At 46.0% G+C, this 14514-nt stretch overlaps 1 protein-coding gene and 1 pseudogene across 1 annotated transcript; both read left to right on the forward strand.

The window, feature by feature from the left end:
• The first annotated feature begins 7866 nt into the window (after positions 1–7866).
• Positions 7867–10000, forward strand: LOC136453907 (glycine-rich RNA-binding protein 2, mitochondrial-like). Its single transcript, XM_066454462.1, has 5 exons — positions 7867–8025; positions 8916–9056; positions 9147–9215; positions 9343–9449; positions 9640–10000. The coding sequence occupies exons 2-5, from the start codon at positions 8930–8932 to the stop codon at positions 9778–9780; spliced, it is 444 nt and encodes a 147-aa protein (XP_066310559.1). The 5' UTR covers positions 7867–8025; positions 8916–8929; the 3' UTR covers positions 9781–10000.
• A 3623-nt stretch (positions 10001–13623) lies between these two features.
• LOC136453908 (uncharacterized) lies at positions 13624–14459 on the forward strand (annotated as a pseudogene).
• The last annotated feature ends 55 nt before the right edge of the window (positions 14460–14514 follow it).

Raw genomic sequence — 14514 nt, forward strand, 5'->3', positions numbered from 1 at the left:
AAACCATGGGGCCACTGAAAGTGTTCAGAGCACCCTTGTGAATCTCGAGGGGCCCTCGAGGTTGTCGGTGCCGTAATCTACAGCATTGCCACCAGCGATGCTCGAGGACTGAGTATGGGTTGCCGTACTCTTGCTCGTACTCCTGGCGGCGGCGTACTTTGTCCTCATGGCGACCGAAATGATGTTCGTCGATACATCGTCGTGCACCTCAGAGATTATTGAGGTACACCCGGACGTCCTGGTCGTGTTGGTAGTGATGTTCAGCACGGTTGCCCCTAGCTTCGCCCTAGAGGGGTTGCCTGTCGTTGCGGTGCTGGTCGGTGAAGCGACTTTGGCGGCGATCGGTTCTTGTGGCGACTAATCGGCGAATCAAAGTAGTGGAGTATGAAGGTCTCTAATCCTGTCGAATCTCATTGACCTGGCAGTACGCCACTTTAAGCATGGCGGCGACCTTGGCAAGTTTGGGCGTCTACGGGAGGCGGGCGAGCTTGTTGGCGGCCACTGCCAGATTGACGCTTGGTGTCTTGAAGACGTTGTGGCCGTCAACGTAGAGAAACTCTTCATCAAGGTTGTGCTGGAGTGGCCTTCCTTGCGAGTCGTGCTGCTGCTCGGCCATCACGAGGGCATTCTCGTTTGCTCAGCATTGTGCACAGTTGACGTTTTGGTTCTCATGAGTAGCGCGTTCCTCCTCGGTCTTGCCGTTCCGAGGGGGGCCGTCGACGCTGACGTTGAAGATCACACCACTCCGGAAAGGAGGGAGAGGAAGTTGCTTGGTGAACATTTCGGCGAGGGTCTCCATAGAGCCTTGGGACTTAGAGTCTAGATTCTCCTCCAGGATGGTTTAGAGGGATGCTCTAGAGCGTCGGCTAACATGGAGCATGTTGACGGCCAGTGGAGGCTGGTCGGTGATTTGGTCAGCGAGAGGAAAGATGTCTCCCACCTAGTCGGTGAATTTGCCCCTAGGGCATCTTGGTAGGTGACGGCGATGTTGGTGAGCCCGAAGGACAGAGCCGAAACTCCTGGAGTTCTCTGAGTAGCCTTCGATAGATTTAGATCGAAGGGTGGTTGACGCTGAACCAAAGTGTCCAGAGCCGACTCGATGATGGAGAGGCAATCGACAAGCTTCAGACCAACTCAACCGATGGACTCGATAAGATCGTCATTGTTGATCTGCCTCCTCTGGTAGCGAGGAAGCGGGCGGCGAGTTGCTGATGAAGGTGACCCCGGGGGTGGTTCCAAGATCGGATCTACAGTCTCAGGTGCGGGGATGATCAGCATAGAATTGACCTACGCCGGCTCGAGGAGCTCTTCGACTCTGTTAGTGTTGATGATCTAGGAGATCGATCCGACCGTGAAGATCTGGCCAGGCTATGGGAGGAACGAAGAGCCTACAAAAAAGGCATTTTGTTCCACAAAGAAATAGCACGCAAACCCCTACCTGACGCACCAACTGTCGATAAAATATCATTGGCAGTCCTCCGAGGGATATCCCACGAAGATAGATTGATCGACAAAGGAGCGTGAGATCAAGAACAAGAAGGCAACAGAGACACATGAGTTAGACATGTTTAGGCCATCAGTATAACATAATACCCTACTCCTGTGGTCTATTGGTTTATATTAGCTATCGTATGATATTGCGTAAGTTTGGAGGGGGTCCCTGTCCGCCTTATATAGTTCGGGGAGCAGTGTTACAAGTCGGTTAGATCTAAGAGATAACCAAAAAGTAATAACTGATTATAGGAATCTTAGGATCATACATATCCTAACAAATCTCGTAGTATCTTTAGGATATCTTCCAGATGTCTTACGGAAGGCGCTGACCAGAGTCATGCCCCACAAGGCTTTGTCTTGTGGGCTAGGCCGCCCCTGAGGGCACAGCCCATGTGGTCTGCCGTGGGTATCCGAGGTCATACCCCCCACACTTAACAAATCGGTTAGATAATTATGAGACGATGCAAGTGTTGTGCTAGCCTACAAAAAATACAAGCCACCTACCACAATTCTAGTTTGTATTGTTTCTAACCACATAATGGCTATGGCACTACACTAAATTAGTGTGCTATCAAAAGCTAACTAAAGAGCCACACTAACCAAACTAACAAGCTCTCACAACTAGCTACACTAAAGAGCTTGACAACTAGTTTACGGTAATGTAAAGAGAGAGAGCAAGATAGTTATACCGCCGTATCGAGGAGTGAACCAATCAATCACAAGGATGAATACCAATGAAGACCAATCACCTCGGAATCAAATGATGACACAATGATTTTTCACCGAGGTTCACTTGCTTACCGGCAAGCTAGTCCTTGTTGTGGTGATTCACTCACTTGGAGGTTCACATGCCAAACCCTCAATAGGGTGCCGCACAACTAACACAAGATGAGGATCACACAAGCCATGAGTAATTCACTAGAGTACCTTTTGGCTCTCCACCGGGGAAAGGTCAAGAACCCCTCACAATCACCACGATCGGAGCCGGAGACAATCACCAACCTCCGCTCGACGATCCTCGCTGCTCTAATCCATCTAGGTGGTGGTAACCACCAAGAGTAACAAGCGAATCCCACAGCAAAACACGAACACCAAGTGCCTCTAGATGGAAACACTCAAGCAATGTACTTGGATTTTCTCCCAATCTCACAAAGATGATGAATCAATGATGGAGATGAGTGGGAGGGCTTTGGCTAAGCTCACAAGGCTGCTATGTCAATGCAAATGGCTAGGCGGGTGAGCTTGAGCCGGCCATGGATCTTAAATAGAAGCCCCCCACAAAATAGAGCCGTTGTACTCCTTCACTGGGCACAACACGGGGTGACCGGATGCTCTGGTCATATCGACCGAACGCCAGACCCCAGCGTCCGGTCATGCAATGCATGCCATGTGTGGCAGAACCGCCCAAAATAGCACACTTACGGAGACGCTCGTCTTCCACCAGACACTAAGCACCCCGAAAGCAAGCTACAGTGGTGGTATCCGTTGGGCACACCACCAAGGAGAACCCAAAAGATCCACATTTTTCCCAAGGATCCAATAATGAGAATGAGTTATAATACAGGTCCATTTCATACATCAGAGTTTCTTAAAAATTACATTATTACATTACCAAATGTTAGAGTGTGGAATAATAAACAACGAAATTTAAAATAAACATCTAGCGATAAGAACAAGGATCCGTCTAAGCCCACCAGAGGAATCCTCCACACAAAGGTACTTCTCATGCATTACCTGCAATAGGGGTAAATAAACCCTGAGTACATAATATACTCGCAAGACTTATCTGACTAGTGGGAATAATTTCCTGACTCCAAGGGATATGATAAGCTTCATGGTTTGCTGGTTTTCTTTTAGCAAAAAGCAATACTAATAGTGAGTCCTTATTTATGTTATGATTATCAGCCATATTAAGTTATTATCTATCCAGTCTATATAAGCACATGTTCTACTTTCAAGTAAGTGTTGAGCAATCAGTTCCATTTCTTCTTCTTTTAACTTTCAGTTCTTACTATGATGCTAGAGGTAAGACAAGTCGTACCGACTCGGCGGCGATTCGTGAACCAATGTGCCTAGCTGGGTGCCCCAAAAACACATGATCCGCTTGTACTCTAGGCACAAGTAGGACTAACCCATCACCCTCCTGTCCTAGGTGTCTAGGTCCCTGTCCAAACTTGGACTCTAAGCCCCCACTTCTGAGTCTCAGACTTAGTGCAGTGTAAGGACCTCCATTATCTTTGCCTCCAATCAGTCGGTCCGAAAAGAGCTGGATTCACGATAAGAGAGCAACAAGTCTTCCCTGCACCCATACCCAAGTATGCGCTTGGGACAATAGATCTATGACTTGCCTCGCGTCCATTGCAACGACCAGTCCTTAATTGACATAGATAGGGAAAAAGTGTAACCGAGCTATGCCCTGTTGGCCGCAGGACACAACCCTTTACACCCACCAAACCCAACCATATCCCTGCCCGGTCACCATTTTCCTTTCCACCATTTTATCATGAGTGATCATATTTATCGCCTATTTGTGTGTAACGACAGGTTACCCACGCTATCGATATCCTGAGCATAGCAGCTACTCAACCTATACTAGTAGGACTCATGGGTGGATATATTTATGCACGTAGTTTCCATAAAATGTCTATAACTTAAATGCATATCATATATATATATATAATAATAATAATAATAATAAATAGGAGTTATGCACCGGGGCTTGCCTTGGGCAGGTGGGGTGTCAGCAAAGTCAGCAACTGATGGCTCTAGGGCTTCCTCTTACACGAGAACCTCCTCCTCGTACTCCTCGATCACCTCCTCGTAGTCCTGCTCGTTCGCAGTTATGAACTCTACCAACTCGTTATCTACATGCATGAAATAATGATGCAACACTTAGTAATACGGCAACAACAACTCTTAAAATAAGAATACATCTACCAAGCTACTAAGCTAACTCTAATAACTAATACGCAAAGTTACCTATTATTCCCACTAAACAGGTATGAAACATTTTATGTATTATCTTAGCAACTAAAGGCATCCTTATTGTTAATATCAATTTACTATATATATGATAAAACAAGGTGCACTAGCTACCATGTTTATCAACCTATTCTAAGGCTATAAAAATTATAGTGAGCACATAATAATACAATGAACCTACTGTAAAATATTTTTAGGGCTAGCACTTCTACCAATGCATCACAAAAATTCATTCTCTAAATAACCATAATAATAATATGTATTTTGAAATAATAAAGTAACCCTAAAGTTATCACTGAACTATACGAACTAATTACTAACAGATGGATCATGAATTTAGGAATCTAACAAAATTTATTTCACAATAAATAAATAAATAAATTCAAATGAGCTCTAGAGATGAAAAAATGACATGGATGGGTAGAGCATGATTTTAGATGAATTTAGGAAAAAGAATCAATGGAATCGAAGTTCGTATGAGGGAGATATTGATTGTGCAAGGTGTCCACTAATTAAATCACGTAAAGGGTGATTAAAGAAAGCGATTAATGGCACTTGACAAGCTGGTCACGTGTTTGGATTTCACGTGATAGACTTGAGTGGGTCTTTGGTCCTTCAACGTGTCAACTGGGTTGGCATTAAAGAGTGCACATGTGCTGATTGGATTAAGAGGGGAGAAGGAGACCGCAGGTCAAGGAAATAACAGAGAAGAAGGAGGGGGGTTTTGCAGGCTGGCGACCTCGGCCAAATGCAGCTCGGGGGGGGGGGGTTGACAGAGCGTAGCTTTCTTGAGCAAGACAGAGAAACTTGATTTGGGGAGGAAGAAGGTGAGCGGTGAAGCGAGACGGCTCGGCGTGTCCTTTTATAGGCAGGAGAAGCAAAGGCGCGACAGCGACGCATCATAAGGTTAGTGGCTAACTAGCTTGCTTAAAGGTAATAAAGCGCTGCTTGTGCACGGCGTGCTGCTCGGATGAACAATGTTTTCTATGGTGAACATTGTTTTCTTCATGCTACAGTGGTTCTGCATTGATGCAGTGCTGACGCGTGGAAAGGTGTCTGAGCTGCGTTTGCAAAGCAACTGAGCAGCGAGCAAGCGGCGTGCGCAGCAGGCAGAGCTTGTGATTGAGATTAATGTGTAGCGCGTGTGATGCTGCTGCCGGTCGACCATGCGCTGCCAACTTGACTTGCTTGACACGACAAAGTAAAAACACTGTGTCTTGCCAAAGAATATACTAAAGCGTGCTTCGCGGGCTTACGAGTGCCGAGTGCGTGCATGGGAAATTAAGGAGGAGAAGAATAATAAGAGCTGGAGTTAGATTAGGATGACAATAGTGAGTTGAGTTGTGCTGGAGAGTATTTGGACAAGGAATAAATTAGAGCTAAAATTGAGAATTAGTGCAATAAAATTTAATTTTTCATTTTACCACATGCAATAGTACATAAACATGATGCTCATGACATGGTTTTAGCAAAATTGTATAATATAACACCGAGGGTGTTACACCACGTGTCCCCTCTCTTCAAATACTGAGCGTCCGATCCCAACGGTCAAGTGATGACCGGACGCGTTGCTGTGAAGTGACCGGACGCTGGACCTCAGCGTCCGATCGTTTTCAGTAAGCATCCAAAAGCGAGAAATCACGACCGGACGCATTCGGTCATGCTCGACCGGACTCACCCAGCGTCCGGTCACTCGGTGTCTCCCTTATGTGCTACCACGTCAGCATGACCAGACGCACCCCTTCAGCGTCCGGTCACCAAGTGACCTAGCATCCGATCACGGACCGACGCCAGCGTCTTCACGCATCCAGTGACCGAACGCGCCGGTCCTACCGAGACCAGCGTCGGGTCACTTACAGTGACCTCCGTCTTTTCTGTATAGAGCGCCGGTGGCACCGTCGGACTGTCCGCACTCTATGCACGGACACTCCATCGGTGAAGTTCCTAACCCTTGCTCAAATATACCAACCACCAAGTGTATCATCTTATGCACATGTGTGTTAGCATATTTTCACAAATATTTATCAAGGGTGTTAGCACTCCACTAGATCCTAAATGCATATGCAATGAGTTAGAACATTTAGTGGCACTTTAATAACCGCATTTCGATACGAGTTTTACCCCTCTTAATAGTACGGCTATCGATCCTGAATGTGATCACACTCTCTAAGTGTCTCGATCACTAAAACAAAATGACTCCTACCATTTATACCTTTGTCTTGAGCTTTTTGTTTTTTTTCTTTCTTCTTTTTAAGTCCAAGCACTTGATCATCACCATGGCATCACCATCATCATGTCATGATCTTCATTTGCTATCACTTGGAATGTGCTACCTATGTCATAATCACTTGATAAACTAGGTTAGCACTTAGGGTTTCATCAATTCACCAAAACTAAACTAGAGCTTTTCAACCATGTATGGCAAATAATGACGCCCACAACACTATTGATGCCCAGAGGCATGTGGGGGGTTTTACCGTGTCCGCCTGGTATGGGAATTGATGACGCCCACAAGACTATAGGGCAAACGTTGACGCCCACAACACTGCTTGGGTTCTGACATGCCTGGAAGGTGGCAGGGTAGCCTTCTGGCATGCCCTGTCGGTACTGTCCTACAGGTGTATAGGGTACGGTCCTTGGTATTGCGGTTGACTTGAGTGCCCTGCCTCACTTGCTCCGCCCGTTTCCTGGGTCCTCACCGAGCGGGCGTCCCCGGTCGGTTGGTCCCAGGCGGCTCCGACTGCGTTAGTCGGAGGAGAGCTGTAAGCAGAGGTTCGGTGCATTCTCGGTTGGAGACGCGGGTCGGAGTCAGAAGCGGCGTTTGGCCAGGCCTTCCGGTCGGAGAGGCGGGCCGGAGTCGAAAGCGAGTGTTGTCCTTTCTTTGGTCAGGCCTTCCGGTCGGAGAGGCGAGCCGAAGTCGGAAGTGAGCGGCGTTCCTCTTTGGCTAGGCCTTTCGATCGGAGAGGCGGACCAGAGCCGGAAGCAAGCGTTGTCCCTCCTTGGTCAGGCCTTTCGGTCGGAGGTTGGATCGCCTTTCTGGTCTGTCGTTAGGTTTTTGGGCCGGCCCAGGAGTTACGCGTCATTCGCAACGCCGTCTGCTGGGCCGAACTTTTACTGGAAAGCAGGTCCATGAGGGACCCCGGGTTTACGAACCCGACATCATAACTATTTAAGTTAAGAAAATATTTTCTCAATTATCTGCTTACGGTTCTCTGACAATGTAAGTTTAACCCAAAAAAAAAAACATCGTCGGAGTGGGCTCAACGGTTGGAACTGATATATCAAAATGGGATATCAATCCCTTTTCTATACGGGGTGCTCGTGGCAATTTGCCGTTAGTTTATGTGTATCCAGCCAGGGGATTTTTTTCGTGGCGCCGCCAAAGGGCGAGATATTTTGTGCCGAGTCCAAAGCCGCGAGACGGCGAGAGGCAAGGGCAAACCCTAGCTGCTTTCCCCTTCCTTTCTTAAACCCCAAGCCACGCCGCATTCGCTCGCCCCCCGTCCCGCCGCCTCTCCTACTCCAACTCCGACCGCATCTCCCCCTCAGGTATGGCTCCATTCCGCCGCCTTCGTTCCGCTCGATACGATCTATCGTCTCAGGTAGTCAATTGTAGCGGTGGATCTCGTGTTGCGCTTCGGTTCCTTTGGGGTTGACTGTTGATTCTTAGATGGGGTAGTGGGGAAAAGTCCGATCTATCGTCTCAAGTAGTCAATTGTCGCGGTGTATCTCGTGTTGCGCTTCGGTTCCTTTGGGGTTGATTCTTAGATGGGGGCAGTGTGGAAAAGTTGAATCATTGGGTTGGAGGAAAGCTCGATCCGACGCGCCCCAGTGTGATGGGCCGTGGCTCGCCCCGCCGCGAGGACGGCGAGGACCGCGTATAGAAGCGCTCCCGCTCGGGGGAGGACGGCTCCGGGACCAGTGCCCCACCACGCGAGATGACGGCGGCGCCACCGTGTTGGAGGAGCAGCGGTTCAGGCCCTCGAGACGACTGCTCCCTCTCTCGTGAGGCGCCCGCGTGCGGGGCTAGCGGCGGCTCCTCACCCCATTCGTGGTGGCACCGTGCAAAGCCAGCAGCAGATCCTGTTGTTTTATTATATACAACAATGCATCTTTGTTGGGGAAATGTTTGGGCTGCTGTGAATTTTAGGGTATTTTCGTGTAACTCTGGGGTCCCCGTCCGGAAGGAATCACATATTCCCATCCCCTGATGTCTAGGAGGTCTGATTGGTTTAGGTTTGGTCCGCTCTCCATTGACACATGCTAAGGTAGTTGTAGGTGCTATTAGGTACGTTCCCTGCAACGATTCTTGGAAACATTTTTGCAATACCATTTCTGCATCACACTTTGTTACAGTGCCTCGTGCAAGGTTCTAACTGCTGTTAATAGTTTGCTCGTGTATGCCCCGCTGATTTTTTGTTATCTTCCCGTATGTGCAGGTTTAGTGTTCAAAATGGCGGCCTTCAACAAGCTCGGTGGCCTTCTAAGGCACAGTGCTCTGGCGAGCGGTGTCGCTGCTAGCTCTTCACCTGCAGTGTTCAATGCTGCTCGTCTCATGTCCACCAAGCTATTTGTTGGTGGTTAGTTTTTGTTGTCTTGTTTCCTCTAATATACAAGCAATCTATGAAACTGTCACTTTTGTTTTATGCTTATTAGTGTTCTTTGGTTAGGTCTTTCATGGGGTGTTGATGACGTGAAACTGAGAGAAGCTTTTAGCGGCTTCGGAGATGTTACTGAAGGTCTGTATATACATTTGAATGTTATTATGATGTGTTAGTGGCTGGCTGAATAATATTGATTCATTTTCCTCTGCTGTTGTGTTGTGGTTCACATTCTGTTTTGAAATGGCAAATATTCATGTTGCAGCGCGAGTGATCACGGACAGGGATACTGGGAGGTCAAGAGGCTTTGGCTTTGTTAACTACACCAACAGTGATGATGCCAATGCAGCTATATCTGGAATGGATGGCAAGGTGAGTCAAACATGTAATTCATATGGTCTGTTTCAAGTAGTCAAACATATACCTCGTATGCTCTGTTTCAAGTAGTACCATGCAGAGGAATTCATTTTGATTTGTGCTATAGTGTTCCTTGAAGTTTTTATTTGACAAATTGTGCACTCTTTTAAGATGTCATTGTATATTCCATTCATGTTACTCGCAGGAAATTGATGGGCGGCCGGTACGTGTCAACATCGCTACCGACAGACCTGCAGGGAACCGAGGTGGTGGTGGCTATGGCGGTGGCAGTTTCGGAGGTGGTGGCTATGGTGGTGGCAACCAAAGCTATGGTGGTGGCTATTAAGTGCATTAAAGATATTTGAAATAATGAACTTTAGGACCTGGCATGGGGCTTATGTGAAGCCTTATCATGTTTTCTATTTGTGTTATGTTGAATTGTTGAAACTCCTAGATGCATACTGCGCAGCAGGATTGCCTATCGGTTTTGGCTGCATTGAAAAGTGCAAATGCAAGTCGCATGTATTTTCATTTGAGTGGATACATAATTTGCACACATGACCTTAGGTGGCTATCTCTTGCAATGTGTACAGGAGTATTAAGTATTTGCGATTTGGAATTCGTTTTGTTTTTCAGGTGCTGGAAATTACTTCTTGAAAATTTTCTTGGCTACCATGGTTAATAGTGGCATATGTGTTTAATCCTTAGTTTTATGGTATACTTAGTGTCATTGACACCGAATGCCCCTCTTGAACTTTTCTCAAAGTAGAGGCGGTCGTGCTACACTAACCTAGCATTCGTAGAGGACTAAGGCCTAATTTAACTTAAACCAAACCATTGTCAGGTTTAGGCCAATTCTAAGGCTCTCTTTGGAACAAATGAGAAATAGATGAAGTTATAGGATTGGAATATTATAGAAATTTTTGCTATGCAACTCTTTCTAACGAATGATTAGGTTTCAACAAATCCTATAAAATTCATATGGAATGATGATTTGGTAGTCGGCAATTTTGGGGAAAAAATTCCACTAAGAGATGAACATTATGTTGATCTTCCAAAATTCTATGAAGAGATTGAACATTACGGAAAAAAATTCTTGTGCCACTCTCATTGATCATTGAATTCGTTTTTTTCTCTACTCTTTTCGTACATTCTATCCAGGCGTAGTTCATGTAGTTTCCATCCATACAATTTAAAATGTTCCTGTAGTTTCCATCCATATAGAATTTAAAATGTTATGGCATCTAAAGAACTCACTATACAATTTGGAAGACGCGGCTCCCGATGCGGCCATTGTCCGCCAAAGCTGCAGGGTCAGGGGTGCCATCGTTGACTGCTCACTCCAGCAAGTCAGCAACAGCAACAAGTTGGTTTGGCTTATAAACCATGGCTGAAAGTACTGTTCGCTGATTTGGTATGAGAGAAAAATATCGTTCGTTGGCTGATAAGTCATGGCTTATAAGCCAGATATGAGCAAGCGATCAAGCTGCTGGAGTCTGGACTCAGGTTTACCTATCTCTGAGTTCTCGACTCGACCGTGCTCCAGCCAGGGATGGACACAGCGACGGTGGGCGAGCGGTACGAGCTGTCCAAAAATATTACATACAGAAAACAATAAAGCTCTATTAATTTTATTCACTTGCCAGCAACAACAACAACATAGCTTTTCAGTCCAAGCAAGTTCAGTAGGCTAGAGTTGAAACCCACCGAGAACCCAAGTCACGGTTCAGACACTTCAATAGCTGCTTTCCAAGTACTCCTATTAAAACATAGATCTCTAGGTATATCTCAAGCTTTCAAATCTCTTTTTATTGCATCCTCATGTTAATTTCGTTTTTTCTCTACCTCTCCTCATATTATTAGCTTAGCTTAGGACTCCACGATGCACTGGTGTCTCTGGAGGTCTTCTTTGGACATGGCCAAACCACCTCAACCAATGTTAAACAAGCTTTTCTTCAATTGGTGCTACCTCTAGGCGATCACGTATATCATCGTTCCGAACTCGGTCCATTCTTGTGTGACCGCAAATCCATTCTAACATACGCATTTCTGCGACACTCGGTTGTTGAACATGTCGAATCTTTGTAGGCCAACATTCTGCTCCATACAACATAGTCGGTCTAATCGTTGTTCTATAGAACTTGCCTATTAACTTTTTATGGTACCCTCTTGTCACAGAGAATGTCAGAAGCTTGTCGTCACTTGATCCACCCTGCTTGGATTCTATGGCTAAAGTCCGCATCAATATCTTCATCTCTCTGTAGCATCGATCCCAGATACCAAAAGGTATCCTTCTTAGGCACTACTTGACCTTCCAAACTCACATCTTCCTCCTCCTATACAACTCTGCCAAAGTCGCATCTCATGTATTCGGTTTTAGTTCTGCTCGATCTAAAACATTTAGACTCAAGGGTCTGCTGCCATAACTCTAGTTTCCTATTTACTTCCGCCTGGCTTTCGTTCACTAACACTACATCATCAACGAACAATATACACCAAGAGATATCCCCTTGTATGTTCCTGGTAACCTCATCCATTACCAACGCAAAGAGATACGGACTTAAGGCTGATCCTTGATGAAGTCCAATTTTAATCGAGAAGTAATCTGTGTTATCATCGTTTGTTCGAACACTAGTCACAACATTGTTGTATATGTCCTTGATGAGGGTCACGTACTTTGATGGGACTTTATGTTTGTCTAAAGACCACCACATAACATTCTTTGGTATCTTGTCATAAGCCTTCTCCAAGTCAATGAAAACCAAGTGGAGGTCCTTCTTCTGCTCTCTAAACTGCTCTATAACCTGTCTTATTAAGAAGATTGCTTCTTTAGTTTGACCTTCCGGGCATGAAACCAAATTGGTTTGTTGATATCTGCGTCGTTCCTCGCAGACGCTGCTCGTTGACTCTCTCCCATAAGTTCATAGTGTGGCTCATCAACTTAATTCCTCGATAATTAGTACAACTTTAGATATCTCTCTTGTTGTAGATTGGTACCAATATGCTTCTTCTCCATTCCTCAGGCATCTTGTTCGATCAAAAGATATTATTGAACATCTTGGTTAGCCATATTATAGCTATATCCCCGAGACATCTCCACACCTTGATTGGGATACCATCAGGGTCCATCGCTTTGCCCCCTTTCATCCTTTTCAAGGCTTCTCTGACCTCTGATTCTTAAATCATCCGCACAAAGCGCCTGTTAGTGTCATCAAACGAGTCATTCAGCTGAACGGTAGTGTTCTCGTTCTCATAATTGAACAATTTATCAAAATACTCTTGCCATCTATGTCTGATCTCATCCTCTTTCATCAAGAGCTGCTCCCTCTTATCCTTTATGCACGACTTGGTTGAAGTCCCTTGTCTTCCTTCGCGAGCCCTAGCAATCCTATAAATGTCCTTCTCTTCTTCCTTCATACTCAAACATCGGTAAAGGTCCTCATAGGCCCGTCCCTTTGCCTCACTCACCGCTTGTTTTGCAGTCTTGTTTGCCACCTTGTACTTCTCTATGTTGTTTGCACACCTGTCATAACACAATTGCTTATAGCACTCCTTTTCCTTAATAGCCTTTTGTACATCTTCATTCCACCACCAAGTGTTTTTTGAGTCGCATCCGCTCTCTTTGGTCACTCCAAGCACCTCTGAAGCAACCTTCCAAACGCATGTTGTCATCTTAGCATAATATAATTAATAATTTACTAGTTATTTTTTAAGAAGCTCTTAAACGTACTCATAGGACAGCCAATCTATTCCTACGTTTTCAGAATTCTGCATTCTGTAGAGGCCATATGAAATAACAAAACATGCTGCGAGTCTAGATTAGCACCAAAGGGTGTTCAGTTCTGTATATGGATTGTTCGTAACATGTGCAGAGCATGACAGAACTGAATTTGTTCAATTCAAACTTTAAAGCTTTAGCCTCTGTATAAATTAAATAGACGGACAGATTCGTGACCTGGAAAATGTATTACTTCATGGGATGATAGGAGTAAATTATAGGGTGTTTGGTTTTAAAAATTAAATAGACGGACAGATATTCTGTTTTAACCTCATTTCTTACTAGCTTACTTTTTTGAGGAACAGAATTATTCTACCAGATTTGAAAATAACTCATGATACACCGCCTCAAATAAAATAGAGTGTTCAAACCTAACTTGTTGCTTCCCAAACCCCGTACCTCTTCGCAGGATTCAAACGCCATGAATCCGCCGCACCCAGAGCCGGGCCTTCCCCGCCGCCACCACCACCTGGTCCACCTCCACCTCGACCCGCACCACCACCACCACGTCCACATCCACCTCTGCTGCTGCCATCACCACCTCCACCACCACGCCGCCCACCTGCTCGCTCCCGCGCCGCTGGCCCATCTCCACGACAACCAGCAACGGCACCCGGCTCCCGTGCTCTTCCCCAACACCTACCCGAGCACGGCGCCCGGCAGCCGGCGCCGCCCCGCGCCGCCGTAAGAGAAGGCGTGGAGGATTTCGATCCCGAGCCGGAGCTGCTGCACGCGGAGGAAGCGGAGGTGAACGAGGAGGAGGAGCCGGTGTTCGTGCTTACGGACGAGTGGGCGGAGTTCTTCGCCAAATCCGAGGCGAAGAGGAGACTGGGTAATTGATCACCATTTCGTCATTCGTCTCTGATTGTCTCTCTGCGATGCTTTTGTTCTTTCTGTCTCTTCGTACTTACTAACTACTCAAATGGGTCGATTTTCTTGGTGTCGCCATGGAACCGTGCCGATCAACAGCTAAACAGCAGAAGAAGAAGGGCTGGAAGTGATCTGTCTGGGCCATCAGATCAGCAAGAGAACGAACGAAGAACTTGTCAACATATACGCATCGCTTTGCCAGGAGTTAATATGGTTTTTTCTTCCTTTATATACTGAGAATTTTGAGTTCACATGATCTGAACGCTTTGCCAGTTCATTATGCCTTTTTCTTCCTTTATATAAATTTTTGAGTTCACATGGTCTGAAATCTGTGCTGTATCTATTCGAACTTGGAGAAGGAAAAGAAAATCAATACTACGTCAGCTTCTGTTATGACCGTACAAGAATATGCTGGCTGCACTGTCCCCCTTT

The sequence above is a fragment of the Miscanthus floridulus genome, chromosome 5, assembly GCF_019320115.1.
Source record: "Miscanthus floridulus cultivar M001 chromosome 5, ASM1932011v1, whole genome shotgun sequence".
Taxonomy (NCBI): Eukaryota; Viridiplantae; Streptophyta; class Magnoliopsida; order Poales; family Poaceae; genus Miscanthus; species Miscanthus floridulus.